We start from the raw sequence: 22212 nt of genomic DNA on the forward strand, positions 1-22212 counted from the left end.
ATCCACCCATCCATCCATCCATCCATCCATCCATCCATCCATCCATCCATCATCCACTCACCATCCATCCGTCCATCCATCCACCCACCATCCACCCATCCATCCATCCATCCATCCATCATCTACCCACCATCCATCCATCCACCCACCCACCATCCACCCATCCATCCATCCATCCACCCATCCATCTACCCACCATCCATCCACCCATCCATCCATACATCCCCCATCCATCCACCCACCATCCATCCGTCCATCCATCCACCCACCATCCACCCATCCATCCATCCATCCATCCATCCATCCATCCATCCATCCATCATCTACCTACCATCCATCCATCCACCCACCCACCATCCACCCATCCATCCATCCATCCATCATCTACCCACCATCCACCCATCCATCCATCCATCCATCATCTACCCACCATCCACCCATCCATCCATCCATCCATCCATCATCTACCCACCATCCATCCATCCATCCATCCACCCATCCATCCATCATCTACCCACCATCCACCCATCCATCCATCCATCCATCCATCCATCATCCACTCACCATCCATCCGTCCATCCATCCACCCACCATCCACCCATCCATCCATCCATCCATCCATCATCTACCCACCATCCATCCATCCACCCACCCACCATCCACCCATCCATCCATCCATCCATCCACCCATCCATCTACCCACCATCCATCCACCCATCCATCCATACATCCCCCATCCATCCACCCACCATCCATCCGTCCATCCATCCACCCACCATCCACCCATCCATCCATCCATCCATCCATCCATCATCTACCCACCATCCATCCATCCATCCATCATCTACCCACCATCCACCCATCCATCCATCCATCCATCATCTACCCACCATCCATCCATCCATCCATCCACCCATCCATCCATCCATCCATCCATCCATCCATCCATCCATCCATCATCTACCCACCATCCACCCATCCATCCCCCATCCATCCATCCATCTGGTCCTCCGTCCAGACCAGAGCACTCAGCCCTCAGAGGAGAATGACTGTGCTCCCCCTTCCTTTGGGCCAGAGAATGTTCTGGAAGCAGGACCAGCAGCACCCACAGCTGCAGGAGAACGAGGCGGTGGCTCCTGGGTGGTCCTGCCGCACATGCGCCAACGGTCTGTGGGGCCCTCGGAAGCCAGCTGCCGTGCTGGGGGTCACAGGAGCTCGGCAGTGGTGGAAGAACGCTGTCCTCTTCCTAGGCGTGGCTTTGAACCCGGGGGGTGGCACGGTGTGTTAGACCCCGAGGCTGCTTGCAAGAGCTGTCCTGGGCTCTGGAGGGACGGGAAAAGGCGGTGGGTGGGAACTCTGGGCTGTTTCCTGGAAGGGTTTGGGGAACGGAGTTGGATAGAACAGAGGGGTGGAGACGGAGGCAAAAATTAATCGTGGCCGTCGTCTCTGCTGTCTCTGGGCCTGTCACGGCGATGCTGATAAAGTCCCCGCTGCGGGCAGGGCCCAGTGATAACGCCGACGATGGACCGCCTGGCAGTGCCAGCCGAGCAGCCGCAGCCACACGCAATGCCAAGATTTATGGCTCCCAGGTTGGGAAGGATGCTAGTCAGCAGACGGGGCACCTGGGCCAGCCTGGGGTGCTCTGGGAGGAGGGATACCAAGTGCGGGAGGGCAGGTCTGGGGGGCTTTGGCCAGAGGGGTCGGGATGAACACTTGCTGTTTGCGATGGGGCGCTCCTTGGTTGGGGAAGAGAGTGGCACTGTCTCACCCAGGGATGCCCGGCCCGAGGGACTCTCCTCCCGCCCTCCCGCCCTCCTCCCTCCCTTCCTCCCTTCCGCCCTCCCTTCTGTTCATCCGTCCTTCCCTCACCCGGCAGTGCTCAGGGCTTACTCCCGGGCTCAGCTCTCAGCTTTATTTCCAAGTCTGGAAGAAGGAAAGATTGCAGATGGAGCCGGTCTTGACTGGCTGGCGTGGGTGTCCCCACGGCTGAGACCTCAGTGCCGCCACCCTACTGGGCTCAGCTAAAGATGCACACACATGCTCAGACCAGGGGTGCTTAGCTCCTCCCCTTCTCTTTATCTGCTTTCACGGAAGAAACCCCACGTGAGTGCTCCCCTGTGTGAGTGCTCCCCGTGTGAGTGCTCCCCTGCATGGGAGTGCTCCAATCTGTGAGTGCTCCCCAGTGTGTGAATGCTCCCCAGTGTGTGAGTGCTCCCTGTGCGAGTGCTCCCCGGGTGTGAGTGCTCCCGGGTGTGAGTGCTCCTGCATACTTCAAACCAACCTTTGGATGTGGAGCATTGTGTAGCCGTAGCTGCCGCCTGGGGCACGCTGGAATCGGAGTTTCTTAGACCCTGGGCCAAGTGGGAGGACAGAGGCTGAGGCCTCCCTCGGGTGCTGGCCTGGTCAGGTCATTTTTGTCACCACTCCCAGCATCAAGGGAGGGGGCCTGCTCAGTGCTCCGTGGTGCTGGCGTGTGGTGCTCAGTGCTCGCGTGTGTGCACATATGTGTGCTGATGGAGGGTCTCCATGTCCGAGCCCTGCACACAGGTCACGGGTTGGCTCTGAGACGCCCCCGGCCACCCCACCCCCGCACGGGGCGCCCGGACCAGTCCTGCGCCTTGTCTCCGGGCTCAGCGCGTTAGCTGACAACTGCGTGTCCTGCGTGTCTTGCAGGGTGAACGGCTCCCTGTACGAGTTCCTGCAGGTGGACTTCGGGGTGGACAATAGCAGCGAGTTGGTGGGCGCACAGCAGATCACCTGGCAGGTGGAGTACCCGGCGGAGGATGTGACCAGCGACCTGGTGGTCTCCGAGATCTTCGTCAGCCAGTCGTCCTTCGTGGGCATCGTGCCCCTGGCCATGGTGAGTGGGGCTGGCCGCGACACTGCAGGGTCTGCGGTTCCCGGGGGTCCCTGCTGTCCCCACGGAGACAGCGACCCCGCCTCCCCCCACCGTCCGGTGCCCGGGTCTGAGAGGGGGAGCCCGTGGTGGGCACAGCCCATCCCTGAGCTGCCGGGCTGCTCCCGTGGGGGGTCAGAGGAAACGTGGGACTGGCCAGGGTGCCTGGTGGGGCAGGATGGGGGGTTGTGGGCCCAGCCTGCTGCTCAGGGAGCAGGTCTTGTCCCCCTCGCCCCCATGTTATGGGAGGACTCGCCCCTCTATGCAGCTCCAGGTGTGTGTGTGGCAGGAGCTGGACGTGGTGGACCCCTTGTGGCCCCCGTCTGTGGCCGTCCTGGGCCTGGCCTGCCCCTCCTCCTGCTGCCCCCTGCTGGGTGCAGTCCTCGTGTCCGTGGGCTCCTGCCAGCCGCCCCTCGCGTGCCCCTCGCCACTCTCCGGGTGCCGACTTGCGCCTCCTGCCCCCCGGGGGCTTGGCCGATGACGGGCTCCCGAGGGAGAATCAGGGAGAAAGCAGAGAACGTGGGGTGGCTGGTGGGGGCCCTGGGACCGTGGTGAGCCCTGAGGTGGGTCGCTCCCGTTGGGCCATGCCGCAGAGCCCGCTGGATGCGGGGACAGGCCACAGGCCGGGAGAACGTGCTGGTGCTGGTGCTCAGGGCTGGGCTGGGGTGGGAGCCCAGCAGCACCTGAGAAGGAAGGTGGGGCCCAGTCCCGAGGGGGTGCTCGGAACCAGAACCCTGACTCTCACCCTGCTCCCTCGCACACCCTGCTGGCCAAGCCGAGCTGTGGCCCTGGGCAGAGGGAGGGAGGAGCTTGGGCTTGCACGGCAGAGGCCACATGGCTGTTGGGGTGCACTGCCCAGTTGGGCCCGCCCAGTGGCTCTGCCCGCGGCCACTCCTGGGCGTCTGCACAGGAAGTGGACACCCGTGTCTGCCCTGAGGCCTGTGTGCCTGGCCACTGCATGCTCATTTGCTGGATTAATTTCCTTTTGCTGCTGGAACAAACCACCGTGAGGATAAGAGCTGCATTCTGGGGTGTCAAGGGGGGTCCCTGGACTGAGATTGTCACGTCAAGATAACACTGTTCTTTTACAAGACCCCCATCTGGGCCCTGGTATTAGCTCCCCGCTTCAGTGCTTGGGGTCTCTCCTGGGCACGTGAGATGCCACCCACACACCAACCACCCATCCATTTATTATCCATCCAACCACCCACTCACCCATCCATCCATTCACATTGAACCACCCACCCATCCACCCATCCACCCACCCATCCATCCATCCATTCATCCATCCACCCACCCATCCACCCATCCATCCACCCACCCACCCACCCACCCACCCATCCATCCATTCATCCATCCATCCATCCATCCATCCATCCATCCATCCACCCATTCACCCATCCACCCACCCACCCATCCACCCACCCACCCATCCACCCATCCACCCATCCACCCATCCACCCACCCATCCACCCACCCATCCACCCATCCACCCATCCATCCATCCATCCATCCATCCACCCACCCACCCACCCACCCATCCACCCATCCACCCATCCACCCACCCACCCATCCACCCATCCATCCACCCATCCACACACCCATCCACCCATCCATCTGTCCATCCATCCCATCCACCCACTCACTCACCCACCCATCCACCCACCTACCCACCCATCCATCCACCCATCCACCCACCCACCCATCCATCCATCCATCCATCCATCCATTCATCCACCCATCCACCCATCCACCCACCCACCCATCCACCCACCCATCCACCCACCCACCCATCCACCCATCCACCCATCCACCCACTCACCCATCCACGCATCCATCCACCCACCCATCCACCCATCCATCCATCCATCCATCCATCCATCCATCCACCCACCCACCCATCCACCCATCCATCCATCCACCCACCCACCCACCCACCCATCCACACACCCATCCACCCATCCATCCGTCCATCCATCCCATCCACCCACTCACTCACCCACCCATCCACCCACCTACCCACCCATCCACCCACCCATCCATCCATCCATCCATCCATCCACCCATCCACCCACCCACCCATCCACCCACCCACCCATCTACACACCCATCCACCCACCCACCCACCCATCCACCCATCCATCCATCCATCCATCCATCCACCCATCCACCCACCCACCCATCCACCCACCCACCCATCCACCCATCCACCCATCCACCCACCCACCCATCCACCCATCCATCCATCCACCCACCCATCCACCCATTCACCCATCCACCCATCCACCCATCCATCCATCCATCCATCCATCCACCCACCCACCCATCCACCCATCCACCCACCCACCCATCCACCCACCCATCCACCCATCCACCCACTCACCCATCCACCCACCCATCCACCCATCCACCCACCCATCCATCCATCCACCCACCCATCCATCCATCCATCCATCCATCCATCCACCCATCCACCCACCCACCCATCCACCCACCCACCCATCTACACACCCATCCACCCACCCACCCACCCATCCACCCATCCATCTGTCTATCCATCTCATCCACCCACTCACTCACCCACCCATCCACCCACCTACCCACCCACCCATCCACCCATCCACCCACCCACCCGTCCATCTGTCCATCCGCTCACTTTCTCACCCATCCATGCATTTATCATCCATCCCATCCACTCACCGACCCTCCCTCCACCCATGCCCGTTCATCTGCCCACACGCCCACCCCCATCCTCCCACCCTTCGGCTTGTGGCTTGTGTCCATCCGTCCACTCCTCTTCTCATCTCATATTTGAATCCTCAGGGCCGCCCCTCGACCCCTGGCCCCTCCTCCAGCCCCCACTGGCAGGAGAAGCGCCACCCAACGACACATGTCTGTGGTTTTGTGTGCGCATGTGTGCAGGGTGAGGGTCTTGGGGAGTGGAAGGGAGAAACCCTTGATGTGGGCTCAGGGCTGGGCGCCTCGGGAAGCTCTGCCTGACGTCGTTGTTTCCTGGCCCAGCAGCCGAGATGGTCGAGCCCCCAAAGATCCCCCTCAAAACGGGTCTCGGGAGAGATGGGTCTTGCCTGAGTGGCGTTTCTGCTGCATCTTTAGAGCCTGAAATTTGCGAGTAGTGTCTGGGCAGCTGCTCAGGCTTCGTTCCCCCCCCCCACCCCTCCCCCCTTCTGCCCGCTCCTTCCTGCCTCTTCCCCACTTCCCTCCCCTCCCTCCCTTCCCTCCCCCCACTTACTTCCTCTGGCTGTGAGCGTCCATGCTCCGCCCCGTCCCTTTCACAGCGGCTCTGCTTCTGCCCAATCTCTGCTCTGGGCACACGGATCTCTCCGTAGGTGGCTCAGCGTTCAGCGCTGCCACTCGCGCAGAATTGCACTTCTCGGGCTGAAAAGCCCCGCTCTGTGCCCGCAGATAAAAACACATTATCCTGCAGCGCGGCAGGAGCCCACTCGCTCGGGAGTTTCCAGGCAACTGGGCACACGCCGAGGAAGGGAGGGCAGCGGCGGTCAGGCTCTGAGGCCTGGAGACACCACACCTGCATCCTGGCCGGGAAGAGGCCCCGGGGCACCCGTGTCCTGGACCAGACAGGGGCGGGGGTGGTCGGGAGGCCAGGCTTGGCCCGTGCAGGAGGCTCTGCTGGCTGAGGTTCCCGAGCAGAGCGCTCGGGCTGGGCCTGCCCTCCTTCTGCTGTCACTGGGGCTCCTCGCCGCCCAGGCTCCCCTGAGAAGGGGGTGGACCCCCAGGAGGCAGGGCCAGGGTAGGGGGACGCGCCTGACCTTGGCCTCTGTGAGGAGTTGGGGTTCTTCTAGGAGCCTTCCCAGGCCCCTCGTGCCGCCCTGGGGGTCACTGCTTGCTCCGGCACACCCAGAGCCCGGGAGCGCCCCGGCAGCCCCCCACCCCGCAGCTGGGCCCTGCAAAAGGACAAGGTGCCTTTGGGAGCCTGGGCCGCAGTTCCAGGGGTGTCCACCAGATGGCGCGCACACATCAGCTGTGGCCTCACCTGCCTGCACCGGGCACATGCACACCTGGGCCTGCCTCACACACCTGGGCCAGACCCTGTACACCTGGGCCTGCTCCCACACAGCTGGGCCAGCCCCCATACACCTGTGTCCACTCCGCACACCTGGGCTCGCCCCGCACGCCTGGGCCCACCCCGCACACCTGGGCCCCTCCCCTACACACCTGGGCAGCCCCTACACACCTGGGCCAGCCCCTACATACCTGGGCGGCCCCTAAACACCCGGGCCAGCCCCCTGCACAGCTGGGTCAGAATGTGCAGACCTGGGGCTGGAGCAATAGCACAGTGGGTAGGGCGTTTGCTTTGCACACGGCCAACCCGCGTTCGATTCCCAGCGTCCCATATGGTCCCCTGACACCACCAGGAGTGATTCCTGAGTGCAGAGCCAGGAGTAACCCCTGTGCATCGCTGGGTGTGACCCAAAAAGGGGAAAAAAGAGGTGCAGGCCTCTCTAGTTTCCTTCCTGCGTCTTTCAGTTTTGACTTTGTTTGTCTGAAGCTGGCCGGATGCAGGGATTCGGGCGGACAAACGATCCTTTTGTCATTCCTTGTGCACTTCTGGGTCTGTGCTGGGTGTGAAATCGACTTTGATATTCACGCAGCTACAGCACTTGCTTTGAATAGCATTAAATGATACACTCATTTACATATCCGTGCAGCTTTTAGTTTTTGCCCATGTCTGTCTCCTTAAGGTTGCATAGGAAGGATGTATTTGGGTCTTTTTGTTCCCTCACCAACTCAACCTAAAAAAATCACCTTAAGTTTAAATTATTAAATGATTATATCATCTTCATAATTATATAAAACAGAATCTATATGTGTTGCTGGAGCAATGGTGCAGCGGGTAGGGCACTTGCCTTGCATGCGGCTGACTGAAGTTTGATCCCCGACATCCCAGAGGGTCTCCCGAGCACCTCCGGGAGTGATCCCTGAGTACAGAGCCAGGAGTCAGCCCACTTTATTAAAACCCACTTGATTCTGGGGCCTTAGTCGGTGGGAGGACCTTGCCTTGCACACGGCCAAGCTGGGTTTCATCCGGACACCCCAGAGAGTCCTTAGAGCCGCACCAGGAGTGACCCTGAACACAGAGCCAGGAGGCAGCTGGAGCACCGAGCCCAGCCCGAGCCCTAGTTTCCGTCTGTTCTGGGGAACTGTGCTTTCCCGGAGAGCACTCATTTCCCCAGGTCTCTGCCCTCCTAATGTGCTCGCCTGGACGCTGGGGATGTGGGCAGCGTCTTAGCTTGCTGGGCTAAATCCCCTTGGACCTAAGATGCCCTCCCTCCCCCCCTTCCTTTCCCTTCTCCCTCTCTCCTTCCTGTCTCCTTCCGACTTCCCTCCTTCCCTCCCTCCCTTCTTCCTCACAACACAGTGATTTACCAAGTTTTCTTGTTAACGGTTGTGATTGTTTCAGGCCTTACCTGTCCCACCACCCACCCTGCCCCTGCGTGCCTGGCATCTCCCCCCGCCACTGCAGACATGCGTGAATTCACTCCTCCTGTTCTTCGGTGCAAAGGCGAGCGGCCTCCTGGCGCCCTGGCCCGGTGAGGACCCGTTGTTGTGGCCTTGCCGGCTTCTTGCCCTTTAGCTCCAGGTTCCCGTGGGGCTCGGGGTCCCTGTGTTCTGCTGGGGACGGGCCGAGGTGGGCTCTTGGGTGCCGCCTCCCTCTGCAGCCGCCCGCCCAGCCCCAGGACTCCCAGCCCGGCTCAGACCAGAGGCTCTGGGCGGGTGGGGCTTGGTTCCTGTCCCCTCCGGTCAGCTGGAGGCCCTCGACCTGTTCTCTCCGGCTCTCCGGGCGCCTGTGACTGGCCGTCAGCGCAGCCCCGAGGCCCGGCCTCTCCCGTTGTGTGTGGTTCCGACCAGGCGAACATTTCATTTCGTTTTGTGCCGAGGGACACGCACCTGTCCAGTGGTGTCACTCAGAAGCAAGCACCTTCGGGGGAGAGTGTGTGGGCCAGGGCGAGGCCAGGGGTGCCCTGCTGTGGCCCCGAGTCTGATGGGGGCGGTGCAGATGAACACGGGCCTCAGGGTACATTTCCTGTAAGAGGGTAGGGCATTTGCCTTGCATGCGGCCGACCCAGGTTCGATTCTCAGCATCCCATATGGTCCCTTGAGCACCGCCAGGGGTAATTCCTGAGTGCAGAGCCAGGAGTAACCCCTGTGCATCACCAGGTGTGACCCCCCAAAAAAGCAAAAAAAAAAGAGGACATGGGGTGCAACTGCACAGGGACTTCTGAGAGCCGCAGCAGACCAGGGTGGCCCGTGCTCAGTGGGGCTCAGGGGGGCTTGGGGGGGTCTCAGACACACCGACGCCCCTGACCCCTGCCCGCGGCCCCGGGCTGCCCTCCACACGCTCCTGGCCGGTCCATGTGCAGGGACGTTGCCGCCTCTCTGTGTCCATCGGCCCACGCGAGCCGGCCGCCCCCTGCCGTCTCAGCCCCCTGTCAGCCCTGCATGGCTCGGCCCGGGCGCCCTTCTCTCCTTCCTCCTCTCTTCTCTGGGCCCCGCGCTTGGCGGCAGTGGTCAGGCTCGTGGAGATCTTCATTACTGGACGCCAGGTGGAAAGTTACAGATGAGCTGCCAGACCCCCGCCCCCGCCCCAGCGCCTGTTATCATTGGACAGTCCTGGCCCCCCGCCCAGGGCAGGGATGTGCGTCTCGGTGGCTGTGGCTGAGTCCCCTAGGGAGGATCTCAGCTCCTGAGTATCGTCTTGCCACTGCCAAGCGCATGTCAGCACCTCTTCCAGCAGTTGGCCAGGCCGCATCGTAGGGGAAGGCTGCGGGCGCCATGGCCAGGGGCTCTGTGGGGCGGGAGGCTCGCCCCTGCCACGGGCTTCCTGTTGGAGGCACAGGCAGGCGAGACCCCGCCAGGAGAGAGTGACGGGAAGGCCGGCAGAGACTGCCCACCGCCGACCCGCATGGCCACGGGCCAGGGGAGACGCTTTGACTTTAGCGGCTGCCATCAGGTTCCACGTGCTCTGCAGAGCAGCTGCAGCCTCGGGCTGTGAAGTGCATCTTCCTGCAGGCGCTGCCGCCACCAGACCCCCACGGCGCAGCCTCCCCGGGTCCGAGGAGCCGGAGCCTTCAGAAGCTGGCTGTGCGAGCAAAACGGGCTCTCAGCTGACTTTTCCTCAGGAATAGCACGAGGCAGAGGAATTAAAAGCACTAGGAGCCGCCCAGACCTAAAGAGAAGGTCACGCAAGATCAATCCAGGATTCTGTGATCAGTCGGAACATTTTTTTTTGTCTTAGAAGATGTTTAAAGCAAAATCCTCTGTTGGGGTTAGTGTCTCATCTAGCTAGAATGAGAAGCTATCATAGCAGGAATTAATGGAGACTGGGCTGCGGAGAGTGGGACCGTACTCCGCGTGTTATGTTAACAGCAGCAGCACGAGAAACGAAAGAAGGGAAGGAAAAACTGCCGTAGGATTCCTGTCGTGTGCAAAGTGGTATTATCTTATTTGGAAGCAGACTATTCTGAGTCCCAGGGCACACGAGAAGATGATGAAATATGTATCCTAAATCCTAGAAGGCTCATTAAAAAATAAAACATGGGTAAAGAAATCGATTGAGGAGATTAATACAAGCCGAAAATACAAGTCAGTTAGTTCAAGGGGAAAGGAGGAGGAGGAGGCGGGCCGGGCCATCGGGTGGGGTCTCGGCGCGGTCATCGGCCTCCCGCCTGCATCCTGGCCCCCCTGAAGATGCCAAGAAGTGGAGAGTGTGGGCCGTGCAGGGGAACGTGGGGCTGGCCGGGGGTCCTCCAGGGCAGAATGACCTGGAAAGCGAGGGCTTTCCCAGGGACTCCGGAACCCAGGTCGCGTCTGTGTGTGGAGTCGCCCCACAGAGGGCAGCAGGGCCGAGGCCAGAGTGGACAGGGATGTCACTCGGGCCTGTCCCTGAGGTCACTTCCGCGGGCTGTGAGTGGAGCGCGTCTGACTCTGAGGAATGTCGTCCGCATGGAGGTGCGGAGCCTCACCCCGGCCACGAGGAGCAGAGGACGCTCCGATGGACGGTAATGTCCACCGGCGTCGGCATTGGGGACAGTGTCAGGCGATGGTCCCCCAATACAGAGACCCCCCCCCCCAGTGGCCACCTGCGGAGGCCGGGAGTGCCAGGTCGGGGTGGGACACCCCTGCCCTCCTCGGGGGTCCCAGCCCAGTGCACATCACCCGGACAGTCTGTCCCTGCCCGCACTGGCCTTCTGCCACATGGGCCCCATGGCCCTGCCTGGCCACCTCCTCCCTGTCTCCCTCTGTGTCAGGCCCGCGTCCCCGCACCAGTCAAGGCTACCTGGGGCTGGACCTGGAACCGCTGCCCTGCCCTGGTTGCCCAGGGTGGGGATGGGGGCGGGGGGGGATGAGGCTGGGGGGGTGGAGGCGGGGCCGGGGCTGGGGGCAGGGCCGGGGGCTGGGACCAGGGGCTGAGGGGGTTGGGGGGGCAGCTGCGTCTCAGAGCTGGGAGCTGTTCGCACGTTCCCATGGCCTTCCTGGTCTCCTTGGCAAGTGCCCGTGATGCCAGGTGTAAAGTCACAGGGCGGGTGCCAGTGGGTGCCAGTGGGCACGTTCGGGAGCCTGAGCACGGGGTCACATCAGGCTGAGAGCTCCTCCTCCTCCTCTTCCTCCTCCTCCTCCTGCTCTCCCTCCTCCTCTTTCCCTCTTCCCCTTCTCTCTTTCTTCACCTTCCTCCTCCTCCTCCTCTTAGCTCCCCTCCCTCCCCCCTCTCTCTCACCCTCCGCCTCCCCTCCCTTCCCCCTTCTTTGGGTGGTCAGACTCTGGGGGGTGACGTGGGGCAGCTCCCGGGCCTGGGGGAGTACGGGCTGCAGGCCTGAGGGTCCCCAGCCCAGCGTGCACCCCCCGTGTTGTGTTCTGGGGTCCCCTCCCGGGGCCTTTTCTGCCGTCGTCTCTGCTGAAGGCGCCCGTCTGGGCTCGGGACCCGCCGACAGCTCTGGGCTGGGGTGTGGTGGGTGTGGCAGGGAGCACCGAGGCCCGTGGGTCCCGTGGGGCTGAACCTCTCCCCTCCCGCAGGACACGGAGCTGCTGAACACGGCCGTGCTGACCGGCAGGCCCGTGGCCGTGCCCGTGCAGGTGGTGGCCGTGGAGGAGGACGGGGCCGTGGTCCGCGTGACGGGGGACGTGGAGTGCAAGTCGGCCGATGAGGACATTGTCAAGGTACTGCCCCGGCTGCACCCCGCACCCCTGCACCCCCCTGCCCCTGCACCCCTGTGCCCCCCTGCCCCTGCACTGCTGCACCCACCTGCTCCTGCACCTCTGCCCCCTGGGCGCCCCCTGCCATGTGTGGCCTGCGGGTGTCAGGGCCCGTGTCCCAGGCACTCAGCAGCGCTGTGCTCCCAGACACCCCTCTGTGGAGACCCCCGGGAAGGGCCGGGTCAGGGGCCCAGCAAGCAGAATCTGGGCCAGCAGGGCAGGTGGGACCGTGACCGCAGCCAGGGGCTTGGGGCACACACACTGTGGTCATCACATACAGTTCGGGTAGAGGTGTCTCGGGGGGTCATATGTGACCCCTTATGGCCTAGACCCACATGGAGAGGAGCCGTGTATCACTCTGTGAGAGTGTGTGTCTGTATCTGTGTGTGTCTGTCTATTTGTGTGTCTGTGTGTGTGTCTGTGTGTGTCTGTGTATGTCTGTCTGTGGGTCTATGTATCTGTGTGTGTGTCTGCATGTATATCTGTCTGTCTGTGTGTGTCTGTGTGTGTCCGTGTGTGTTTGTCTGTGTGTGTCTGTCTGGGTCTGTGTGTGTCTGTGTGTGTCTGCATGTCTGTCTGTCTGTGTGTGTCTGTGTGTGTCCGTGTGTGTCTGTGTGTGTCTGTGTGTGTCTGTGTGAGTGTCTGGGTGTGTCTGTGTGTATGTGTCTGTGTCTTTGTGTGTCTGTCTGTGTGTGTCTCTGTGTGTCTGTGTGTCTGTGTGTGTCTGTCTGTGTGTCTGTGTGTATGTGTCTGTGTCTTTGTGTGTCTGTCTGTGTGTGTCTCTGTGTGTCTGTGTGTCTGTGTGTGTCTGTCTGTGTGTCTGTGTGTGTCTGTGTGTCTGTGTCTGTGTGTCTGTGTGTCTGTGTGTGTACACAGAGAGCCAAGTGTGTGCCGTGAGCTCGGGGTTGGGTCCCCCAGGTCTGTGTCAGGAGCAGGCCGGGCCCCTGCCCGGGGTCAGCCTCAGTGTCAGCTCGTGTCCCTTCATGGGGCCCAGTGGACCCGTCCGTGCTGACAGTGACTGGCAGGCCAGGGAGCCAGTGACCGGGCCCGCTCAGGCTGGCTGTGGCTCTGAGGCGGGTCCCTGCGTGGGCGCTGCCGGCTCTGACAGGCCACATGTCTCAGGGCTCGGTTTCATCCACCCAGACCCCGATGCCCAACGCTGTGGTGCTCAGTCTGGGCGGGTGGGACCTCCCCTAGGGGGTCACGGTCAGCCCACGGCTCCGGGGGTCCACGTAGGAGAGGCTCTGGGGGAGGGCAGGGATGCTCTGAGGGGGGTCTCCCCACGCCCTGTCGTGTGACCCTTCGTTCTTTGGCTATACCTCTTAGGGCTTGTTTCTGCAGAGAGCAGGCACCTGGGCGGGCCTGTGTGAACCCTCCCCTGCCCCCCACACCCCTGTACCCTCCTGACCCTGCACCCCTGCACCCACCTGCCCCCGCACCCCTGCCCCCACCTGCCTCCACACCCCTGCCCCCATCTGCTCCTGCATCCCTGCACCCACCCTGCCCCCCACACCCCTGCACCCCTGCACCCAACCTGCCCCCTTTACTCCCCCTCCTGCCCTCACACCCCTGCACCCCACATCGCTGTACCACCCTGCCCCTTCCCCCTTGCCCCAGTCCCCTGCCCCCGTGTGCCCGTGCCTGCACCGTGTCTGACCCTCACGCTCCCGATGACCCTCAGGGGGATGGATTTAAACGGTCTCGCTGGCTTTGGCCTTGCCATTAAATCTGTCCTTATCGGCATAGTCTGCCTCTTCTTAGCCGGACAGAGCTATCCCTTCTTCTTCTTTATATCTCTCGAAACAGTTGCTGTCCCGTTGAGAAATACATTTTAGCCGAAAACGAAATATGTTTTTTTTTTTTTAAAAGGGAACCTCATGTGAGGAGTCTGCGCCAGCTCCGGCCACGGTGGCAGGTCTTTCCCATAGGCTTGGTTCTGGCGGCCCCTGTCAGGAAGCGGCCCTGGGCGCTGTTTGGGGATCTGAAACTTGAATGGTGGCGTTTTCCGGCCCATTCCTTCTCCTGGCTGATGTGGGCCAGTGGCTGGACACTAGGCAGTGGTGCCCGCTAGGTCCCCCCGCAGGTGTCGGGGTCCTGCTGTGTGTTCGGCCGTGTGCCAACGGCCAGAGCTCTGAGCGGGGGTGGCATTACACTGTCGAAACGCCCCGAGTCCCTCACCGGGCTACAGTCTGGCTGACCAGCCAGGGCCCCTGGACTTGGTCGAGGCTCCTTCGTCTGAGAGTTCAAGGGCATCTCAGGGGAGCTGGAGCAGGGCTGGTTGGCAGCTGGTTGGCTCAGCTGTGCCCGCCCAGGGCAGCCTGTGGCCCTGCCCCGCCTCGGCCTCTGGGGCAGCCTCTCCCCGTGCGGCCGCTCAGCCCAGGGCTCGTGTCTCTGGGTTCTCGTGGTTCTGCAGAAGTGCTTGGGGCACTTGGCGGGGGTTCCCTCTAGCCCTCAGGGTGCGTGGGGGCTCGTGGGGCTGGTCCCGGCAGCCAAGATCTCCCATCCTGCGACAGTTTTCTACCGTTTGCTTTCCCAGCCCGGCCCCTCTCTGGCCCGAGGGCTGGGTTCTTGAGCCCCACGAGGCTCCCTGGAGGCGGTGTCAGAGTTGAAGCCAGAGTGAAAAATGCTGCCCTGGGTTGTGCAGCCGGGGGTCGCGGGGAGGAGGGGACACGTGTGAATGTGGCCACCCCACGGGGGCTTGGAGGGGCTGCGGGTCGAGCCCCTGGGCCTGTGCTGTCGGGTCTGCGGTGCGCTTGTCCCGGCCCTGCCGGCCACCCCATCCAGCGCCCTCCCCAGGTCTCCAACACCTGCGACTCCGTCTTCGTGAACGGAAAGGAGATGAAGAGCAAGGTGGGCACCATCGTCAACTTCACTCACCAGCACTTCACCTCCCAGCTGGAGGTCACCGTGTGGGCACCCCGCCTGCCCCTGCAGATGGAGGTCTCCGACACCGAGCTCAGCCAGATCAAGGGCTGGCGGGTCCCCGTGGGCGCCAACCGGAGGTGAGGGGGGCCGGGGGTCGGGGAGGACTCAGGATGACTCTCGGGGTGATGCGCAGAGATGACTGGGGGGACTCGGGGGTGACTTGGACGACTCGGGATGATTCTTAGGGGGTTATTTTTGGGGGATGACTCTCGGGGATGACTCTCAGGTGATTCTCGGGGATGACTCTTGGGGATGACTCTCAGGAGTGACTCAAGGATGACTCTCGGGGTGATGCACAGAGATGACTCGGAGGGACTCAGGGGTGACTTTGGATGACTCGGGATGACTCTTAGGGGGTTATTTTTGGGGGATGACTCAGGGATGACTCAGGGGTGATTCTCGGGGATGACTCTTGGGGATGACTCTGGGGATGACTCTCAGGAGTGACTAAGGGATGACTCTCGGGGATGACTCGGGTGACTTGGGATGACTCTTGGGGATGACTCTCAGGGATGACTTTCAGGAATGACTCGGGGATGACTCTTGGGGATGACTTGGGTGACTTGGGATAACTCTCAGGGTTGACTCTCGGGGATGATGCTCAGGAGTCACTTGGGGATGACTCTCGGGGGGATGGTTTTTTTTGGGATGAGTCAGTGGTGATTACCCGGGATCCCTCTCGGAGGGCTGCTCGGGGGCAACCTTGGGGAAGCAGGGCCAGTGGGAAGAGCCCCATGCTGGCCTCAGCCGGGCCGACCCGGGCATTGGGGTCACAGGAGCACCTGTGTGGGCTGAGTTCTCCCCGTGGCCCATCTGCCCTCCAGGCCCACCCGGGAGAGTGAGGACGAGGAGGACGAGGAGAGGAAGGGCCGGGGGTGCTCGCTGCAGTACCAGCACGCCACCGTGCGCGTCCTCACCCAGTTCGTGGCCGAGTCACCGGACCTCGGCCAGCTGAGCTACCTGCTGGGCCCTGACTGGCAGCTGGACGTCACTGACCTGGTGACTGAATCCATGAAGGTGGAGGAGCCAAGGATCGCTCAGTTCCAGGATGGCCGGACGCTGGTGGGCCGGGAGCCGGGCATCACCACCGTGCAGGTACCGCCTGACTCATGCGGGTGTGTGTGTGTGTGTGTGTGTGTGTGTGTGTGTGTGTGTGAGAGAGAGAGAGAGGGGGAAGGAGAAGGGAGGGAGAGAGAGAGGGAGAGAGAGAGGGAGGGAAAGGAGAGACAAGAGCAGCCGCAACTTTAATCATCTAAGTTCAGATTCATATTTGGAATTTGAAAATTTGAAAACATTCATTTCTTCTCCAGCCGAAGCCAGATTAAACACACGCCCGAGGCAGCCGGCCGGCACTGCAGCCCGAGTCTCCTGGCCGAGCCGGGAGGGCCCCAGCAGCGCCTCTCGGCTCACTCCCAGGCCCGGAGGAGGCGCTCAGCCCTGATCCACCTTCAACAGTGGACAAAGCTGCGGGGGGCCCGCCAAACCACTCTCTGGCCCGCGGAGGTGGTCCTAGGATCCGTAGGCGCAGGGAAGGACCGACCGAATGAACACGAGACACAAGAGACAGAATGCAGCTCAGAAACAGAGAGAAAAAGGGACAGACTTTATTGGGGGCAATCAGGGTATATATCCATTAGTGAGGCAGCTACACAAAAGGTCGTGCCCATATATGGTTAGGAAGGTTTGTTTTCACCTGTCATGCATTACAAGGTTTATGTGTATCTGGTACCAGACACGAGGTGATTACACAAAGGGCCGTGTCCATATGATTTACAAAATTTATATGCATCACATACCAGACACGAGATGGTTACTTCTTGTTATTACTGACAGCCATGACAGATGTTCTCTCAGGATAACCATACATCAAGATAACCATACATAGCACTGGTTTTGCCTATTGCGGGGTCACATAGGTCAAGATGGCCATACATAGCAGAGGCACTTAGGCCTTGGTCAGTTAAAGGGCCACACAAAGCATTTTTAGGAAACACAGATTTTCGCGAGAAGTAAAGAAACAAAACTAAAATCAAAATCAATCCACAGTTGTTTGCTCTTGGTTCTAGCAAAGGTAATTTGGCAGCATTGTTCTGTAGAAATGGTGAGGTATTTTTTTTTTTTTAATTTTGGATATATAGCACAGCAGGTAGGGCATTTACCTTGCACATGGCCGACCTGGCCGACCCAGGTTTGATTCCTCTGCCCCTCTCAGAGAGCCCGGCAAGCTACCGAGAGTATCTCGCCTGCGCGGCAAAGCCTGGCAAGCTCCCCATGATGTATTCGATATGCCAAACACAGTAACAAGTGTCACAATGGAGATGTTACTGGGCCCACTCAAGCAAATCAATGAACAACGGGAGGACAGTGACAGTAATATATATATATATATATGTATATACATATATATATATTGAATCACCATGAGATACAGTTATAAGACTTTCCTGTTTGAGTTTCAGTCATACAATGATTGAACACCCATCCCTCCACCAGTGCACATTCTCCACTACCAATGTCCCCAGTGTCCCCCTTTCCCACCCTCCCCCTGCCCCATGGCAGACAATCTCCCCCATACTCTCTCTCTCCTTTTGGGCATTATGGTCCGCAATACAGATACCGAGAGGCCATCACGTGTGGTCCTTTATCTACTTCCAGCACACATCTCCCATCCCGAGCATCCCTCCAGCCATCATGGACGCTGTGATCCCTTCTCTATCCCAGCTGCCTTCTCCCCCAGCTCACGAGGCAGACTGCCAACCATGGAGCGATTCTCCTGGCACTTGTTGCTACTGTTCTTGGGTGTCAGTCTCGTATTGTGATATTCTGTGTTCCACAAATGAGTGCAGCCATTCTGTGTCTGTCCCTCTCTTTCTGACTCATTTCACTCAGCCTGAGACTCTCCACGTCCATCCACTTAGAGAGCAAATTTCATGACTTTCATGACTCTCCTAACAGCTGCGTAGTATTCCATTGTGTGAATGGACCAGAGTTTCTTTGACCAGTCATCTGGGCACAGTATTTTTTTTTTTTTTGCTTTTTGGGTCACACCTGGCAATGCACAGGGGTTACTCCTGCCTCTGCACTCAGGAATTACTCCTGGTGGTGCTCAGGGGACCTTATGGGATGCTAGGTATCAAACCCGGGTTGGCCCCATGCAAGGCAAACGCCCTACCCGCTGTGCTATCTCTCCAGCCCCGGGTGCAGTATGTTTTTAACCAAAAATTCAAATCCAGCCTTGGATAGAGACCATATCCTGCATCAGATAGCACCCAAGTTACTTTTCAACAAAATTGGATTTTGAACGTGGGTCATCTGGTTCCCAAGCCCGTTGTTATCCCAGAGAAACTCCCAGACACGGCACCCCTTCCCGCTGCCTGCCACCCTTTCTGTCGGTGACTGCCCTCCCATCCGCCTGGTCCGCTGTCCACAGCCTGTTCACTCGGGCTTGTTTGTTCTGTGTCTTTAGCGTGGCATGTGACGTCTCCGTCTCAGGCCAGCGTGGCCCCGGGCGCCTCCTGTGGTCCCCCAGTGAGTGCCCAGTGAGCGCACATGGACCACTGCTCTATCCAGCCCCTGGAGAGTGGCTGACGGCCACTCGCTCCTCCTCTAGTTGCTATCTGTGCTCCCAGCGTGGCGGCCAGCTCAGCCACTTGAACCATCTCTCCTAGGGACTGTGGTCTAGACCCTCAAGTCAGGCCTTGGTGGGACTCTGTGTCGGGTTACGAGGCCAGTGTCTAGGGGTGGCCAGGGGGGCTTGTAGGGGACGTGGGGGCAGAAGCCACTGCCCAGGTCTCTCGGATGCTGCTGGGGCACCCAGTGTTCTGGCCCCCCCAGGCCCCCCCCGGCCTCTGTCCTAGTGCTGCCAGCTGGGTGGGTCTGAGTCTTCCCTGTGGGAACGGCCAAAGCCCAGGAAGGCGAGCTCAGCTCCAGGCAGGGGCAGGGGCTACTGCCAATGGACATGCAGGGTCAACAAGAAGCCCAATCCCAGCAGTGGACAAAGCGGCGGAGCAGAACGGGGCAGGCTGACCCATCCTGGGTGGCCGACCCCATCCTGGGTGGCCGACCCCATTCTGTGTGGCCGACCCCATTCTGCGTGGCCGTTCCTCCTGGCTCGCCCCCCAGGTCGATGGGCATGTGGGTAGAAGAACTGGGAAGCAGGATTTCTGGAATGTGCTGGAATATTCTGGAATGTTCTGGAATGGCTTCTCACCCCCCCATTGGAAACATGCCACCTGATCTCTCAAGTCCTGTGATGAGGGCCCTCCTGGGATCATGCGCTGCCCACACGCCCGTGGCCCCAGAGCGGGGACGTGGCCGGGGTGGGGGACTCCTTCAAACCCTCCCACGGGCCCTTGGAGCACACCAGTGGACACGGAAAAGTCTCTGCCCGGCTCCCCCTGGTGACTTTCCGTTTCCCGACTGTCCGCGCGAGTCTCTCTCGGACCCCGACCCGGTGAGGCCCTCTCGGCGCCACGGCTTCTCTTCTTTCAAAGGTTCTCTCCCCGCTGTCCGACTCCATCCTGGCCGAGAAGACGATCATCGTGCTGGATGACCGCGTGACCATCGTGGAGCTGGGCGTGCAGCTGGTGGCCGGCCTGTCGCTGTCCCTGGAGCCTCACCGAGCCGACAGACGGGCGCTGGTGGCCACGGTGACCGCGCAGGACGTGCTGCAGGCCCCCCGGCAGGTGCTGCCCCGTGCCCAGCCACTCGGGTGTCCTGTCCTTGTCCCTGCCGTCCGGCCGGCTTCCCTGTGCTCTGTCAGGCTGTGCCCGCCCCAGGCCCCCGCCCTTCCACTGTGACGCCTGAGAGCCAAACCAGCCAGTCAGCCTGGCGCGAGGCCTCAGGCCAGGGAAGGGGCCAGGCCTGCCTCCCCCCAAGCCCCCGCTCCCGCCCTGGCCCCGGGGTGACGGGGACAGATCCCTGCTCTCCGGAAGCTTCCCCAAAGGTCGAGGCGTGGCGGGCATGAATCAAAGCCACCCACGGCTACGCGACTGCCCGTCCCTCCTTCCTCACCCGCTTAGGGCACATGGGCTGTCCGGGGTGGTCGGACGAGCGAGCCTGTCGATGCTGCCCGGTGTGAGACGCTGTCCGGGAGGGGCGGGTGGCCCGCGAGGGGCAGCGGTGACGCGGGCGTCTCTCTCCCAGGAGGCGCTGGTCAGCTCCTGGGTCTTCTTCAGCGATGGCTCGGCGACGCCCCTCGACCTCTACGACCCGAAGGACTTCGCGGTGACAGTCACCTCGCTGGATGAGCTGGTGGTGTCCATCCCGGCCGACCCGCAGTCCCGGTGGCCCTTGGTGATGGCGGAGGGGGAGGGCCAGGGGCCGCTGGTCAAGCTGGAGATGACCATCAGCGAGGCCTGCCAGAAGACCAAGAGGAAGAGCGTCCTGGCCGTGGGCCGGGGCCACGTCAGGGTCAAGTTCGAGCCCGACTCGCGGGAGCGCCAGGGCGGCGGCAACGACATCGAGGGCGTGAGCCGGGAGTACCGGGACCACCTCAGCAACTCCATCGAGCGCCAGGGGGGCCCCGAGCGGGCGGTGCAGGAGCGCGCCCCCCACGGCGCCCCCGCCGGCCCCGAGGGCCGCGCCAACGGGAGCGCCACGGCCCGGGCGCCCGGGGACGGGCAGAGGAAGAAGTCCCAGGGCGGGGGCCCCGACGCCGTGACCGGCCCCCCCGGCCAGGCCCGCTCTCCCGGCCCCGACGGCCCCGGCGACCTGACGGTGAGCGCGCGCGGGCTGACGGACCTGGAGATCGGCATGTACGCGTTGCTCTGCGTCTTCTGCCTGGCCATTCTGGTGTTCCTGGCCAACTGCGTGGCCTTCGCCTGGCGGTACCGGCACAAGCGGCTGGCGGTGAGCGAGCAGGGTGGCCACCCGCACTCCCACGACTGGGTCTGGCTGGGCAATGAGGTGGAGCTGCTGGAGAACCCGGTGGACGTCACGCTGCCCTCGGACGAGGCGCTGGCACTGGGCGAGCGGGCGCTGCAGTACGAGGAGCGCAACTTCCTGCTCAACGGCGGTGCCCAGGAGGCATTTCCTGGGCAGCTGCTGGGCCCGGCCGACTACGGCTACGACAAGGACGCGGCCCTCGAGCCCCTGCACCCGCCCGGCCCCAAGCGGAAGCGGGTCAAGTTCACGTCCTACACCACCATCCTGCCCGAGGACGGCGGCCCCTACACCAACTCCATCCTCTTTGACAGTGACGACGGCATCAAGTGGGTGTGCCCGGACGTGGGGCTGGGGGACCCCCAGGACTTCCGGGACTACATGGGGGGCCTTCAGGAGCGGCTCTGACCTTCTCTCGTGTGTCTTCACCTTGATGCCTTCTGGGGGCCGCGGCCGGCGGGGAGCGTGTCCGGGGCCGCGTGTGGCCGCTGTGGGCGCCCAGCTCCGGCCCCGTGGGCCCGAGGGGCTCGCCCGCTGACCAGCGGCCACGCGGCACCGGAGCGGCCTCTGACACTGACTTTTTTTACTCCTCGACCTTTTAAAGCACAGCGGACGTTTCCGGGCACGGCGGCCCGAGCGCAGACGCCCGTGGAAGGGGCCCCGGGCGGCTCGCTATATTTTTTTTATATGATTTTGAACCCGTCCCTGGTTCCTTTGACTCTGGAATTCCTTTTGAAAAGCGAAGAGGAGACTCCCGCCCTGCCTTCGCCATCTGTCTCCTGTACATACGTGTCTGGCCAAGGCCCGCCCGTTCCCTCCTGCTGGCCCCGGGCTGGGGCTGTCCGTCTCTCTCGCCTCCCGGGGGCGTCGTTCCTCTGTCGGTCCTTCCTTTTGTTGTTGGACCTTCTTGTGTCTGCGGGACGGGGACTTCCTGCCGTCGGCAGTGTGGGGCGGCTTCTCTTTCTAGTTTCCTACTTCAAGCTCAAGCAGTGGACAGAGGTGGTGAGCCACAGACGTTTTCTTTTTAATTCCTGCTTGTTCGAGATTCACGGGGTGTGGGGGTGGGGGGGCTTCTCCAAGGCAAAGACCTTGACATATCTGTATTTATGCAAGTGCTCCGTGGCCCCACGGGCCATTCCCCGAACTGAAATCTAAACGTAGAATCAATACACTCAGATAGCGCTAGGGAAACCGCAGAGCCAACCTGCCCACTGCCCAGACCAATTCCTCTCCAGTACGTAGAATAATGTCCCAGAGTCTCATGGGCCGAGTCCTCC

General features: G+C 61.6%; 1 protein-coding gene across 1 annotated transcript in view; it reads left to right on the forward strand.

Annotated features, from left to right (window-relative positions):
* Window positions 1-21343, forward strand: part of LOC130039553 (transmembrane protein 132B-like) — a 109896-nt gene extending 88553 nt beyond the window's left edge. Inside the window, exons 8-13 of the mRNA XM_056131427.1 lie at window positions 2674-2860; window positions 11948-12091; window positions 14924-15129; window positions 15877-16147; window positions 19546-19737; window positions 20198-21343. Of these exons, the coding sequence (XP_055987402.1) occupies window positions 2674-2860; window positions 11948-12091; window positions 14924-15129; window positions 15877-16147; window positions 19546-19737; window positions 20198-21343 (2146 nt within the window). The remainder of the gene's footprint in view (window positions 1-2673; window positions 2861-11947; window positions 12092-14923; window positions 15130-15876; window positions 16148-19545; window positions 19738-20197) is intronic.
* Window positions 21344-22212: the final 869 nt, after the last annotated feature.

Source organism: Sorex fumeus, unplaced genomic scaffold (genome assembly GCF_029834395.1).
Source record: "Sorex fumeus unplaced genomic scaffold, SorFum_2.1 ptg000087l, whole genome shotgun sequence".
Lineage (NCBI taxonomy): Eukaryota > Metazoa > Chordata > Mammalia > Eulipotyphla > Soricidae > Sorex > Sorex fumeus.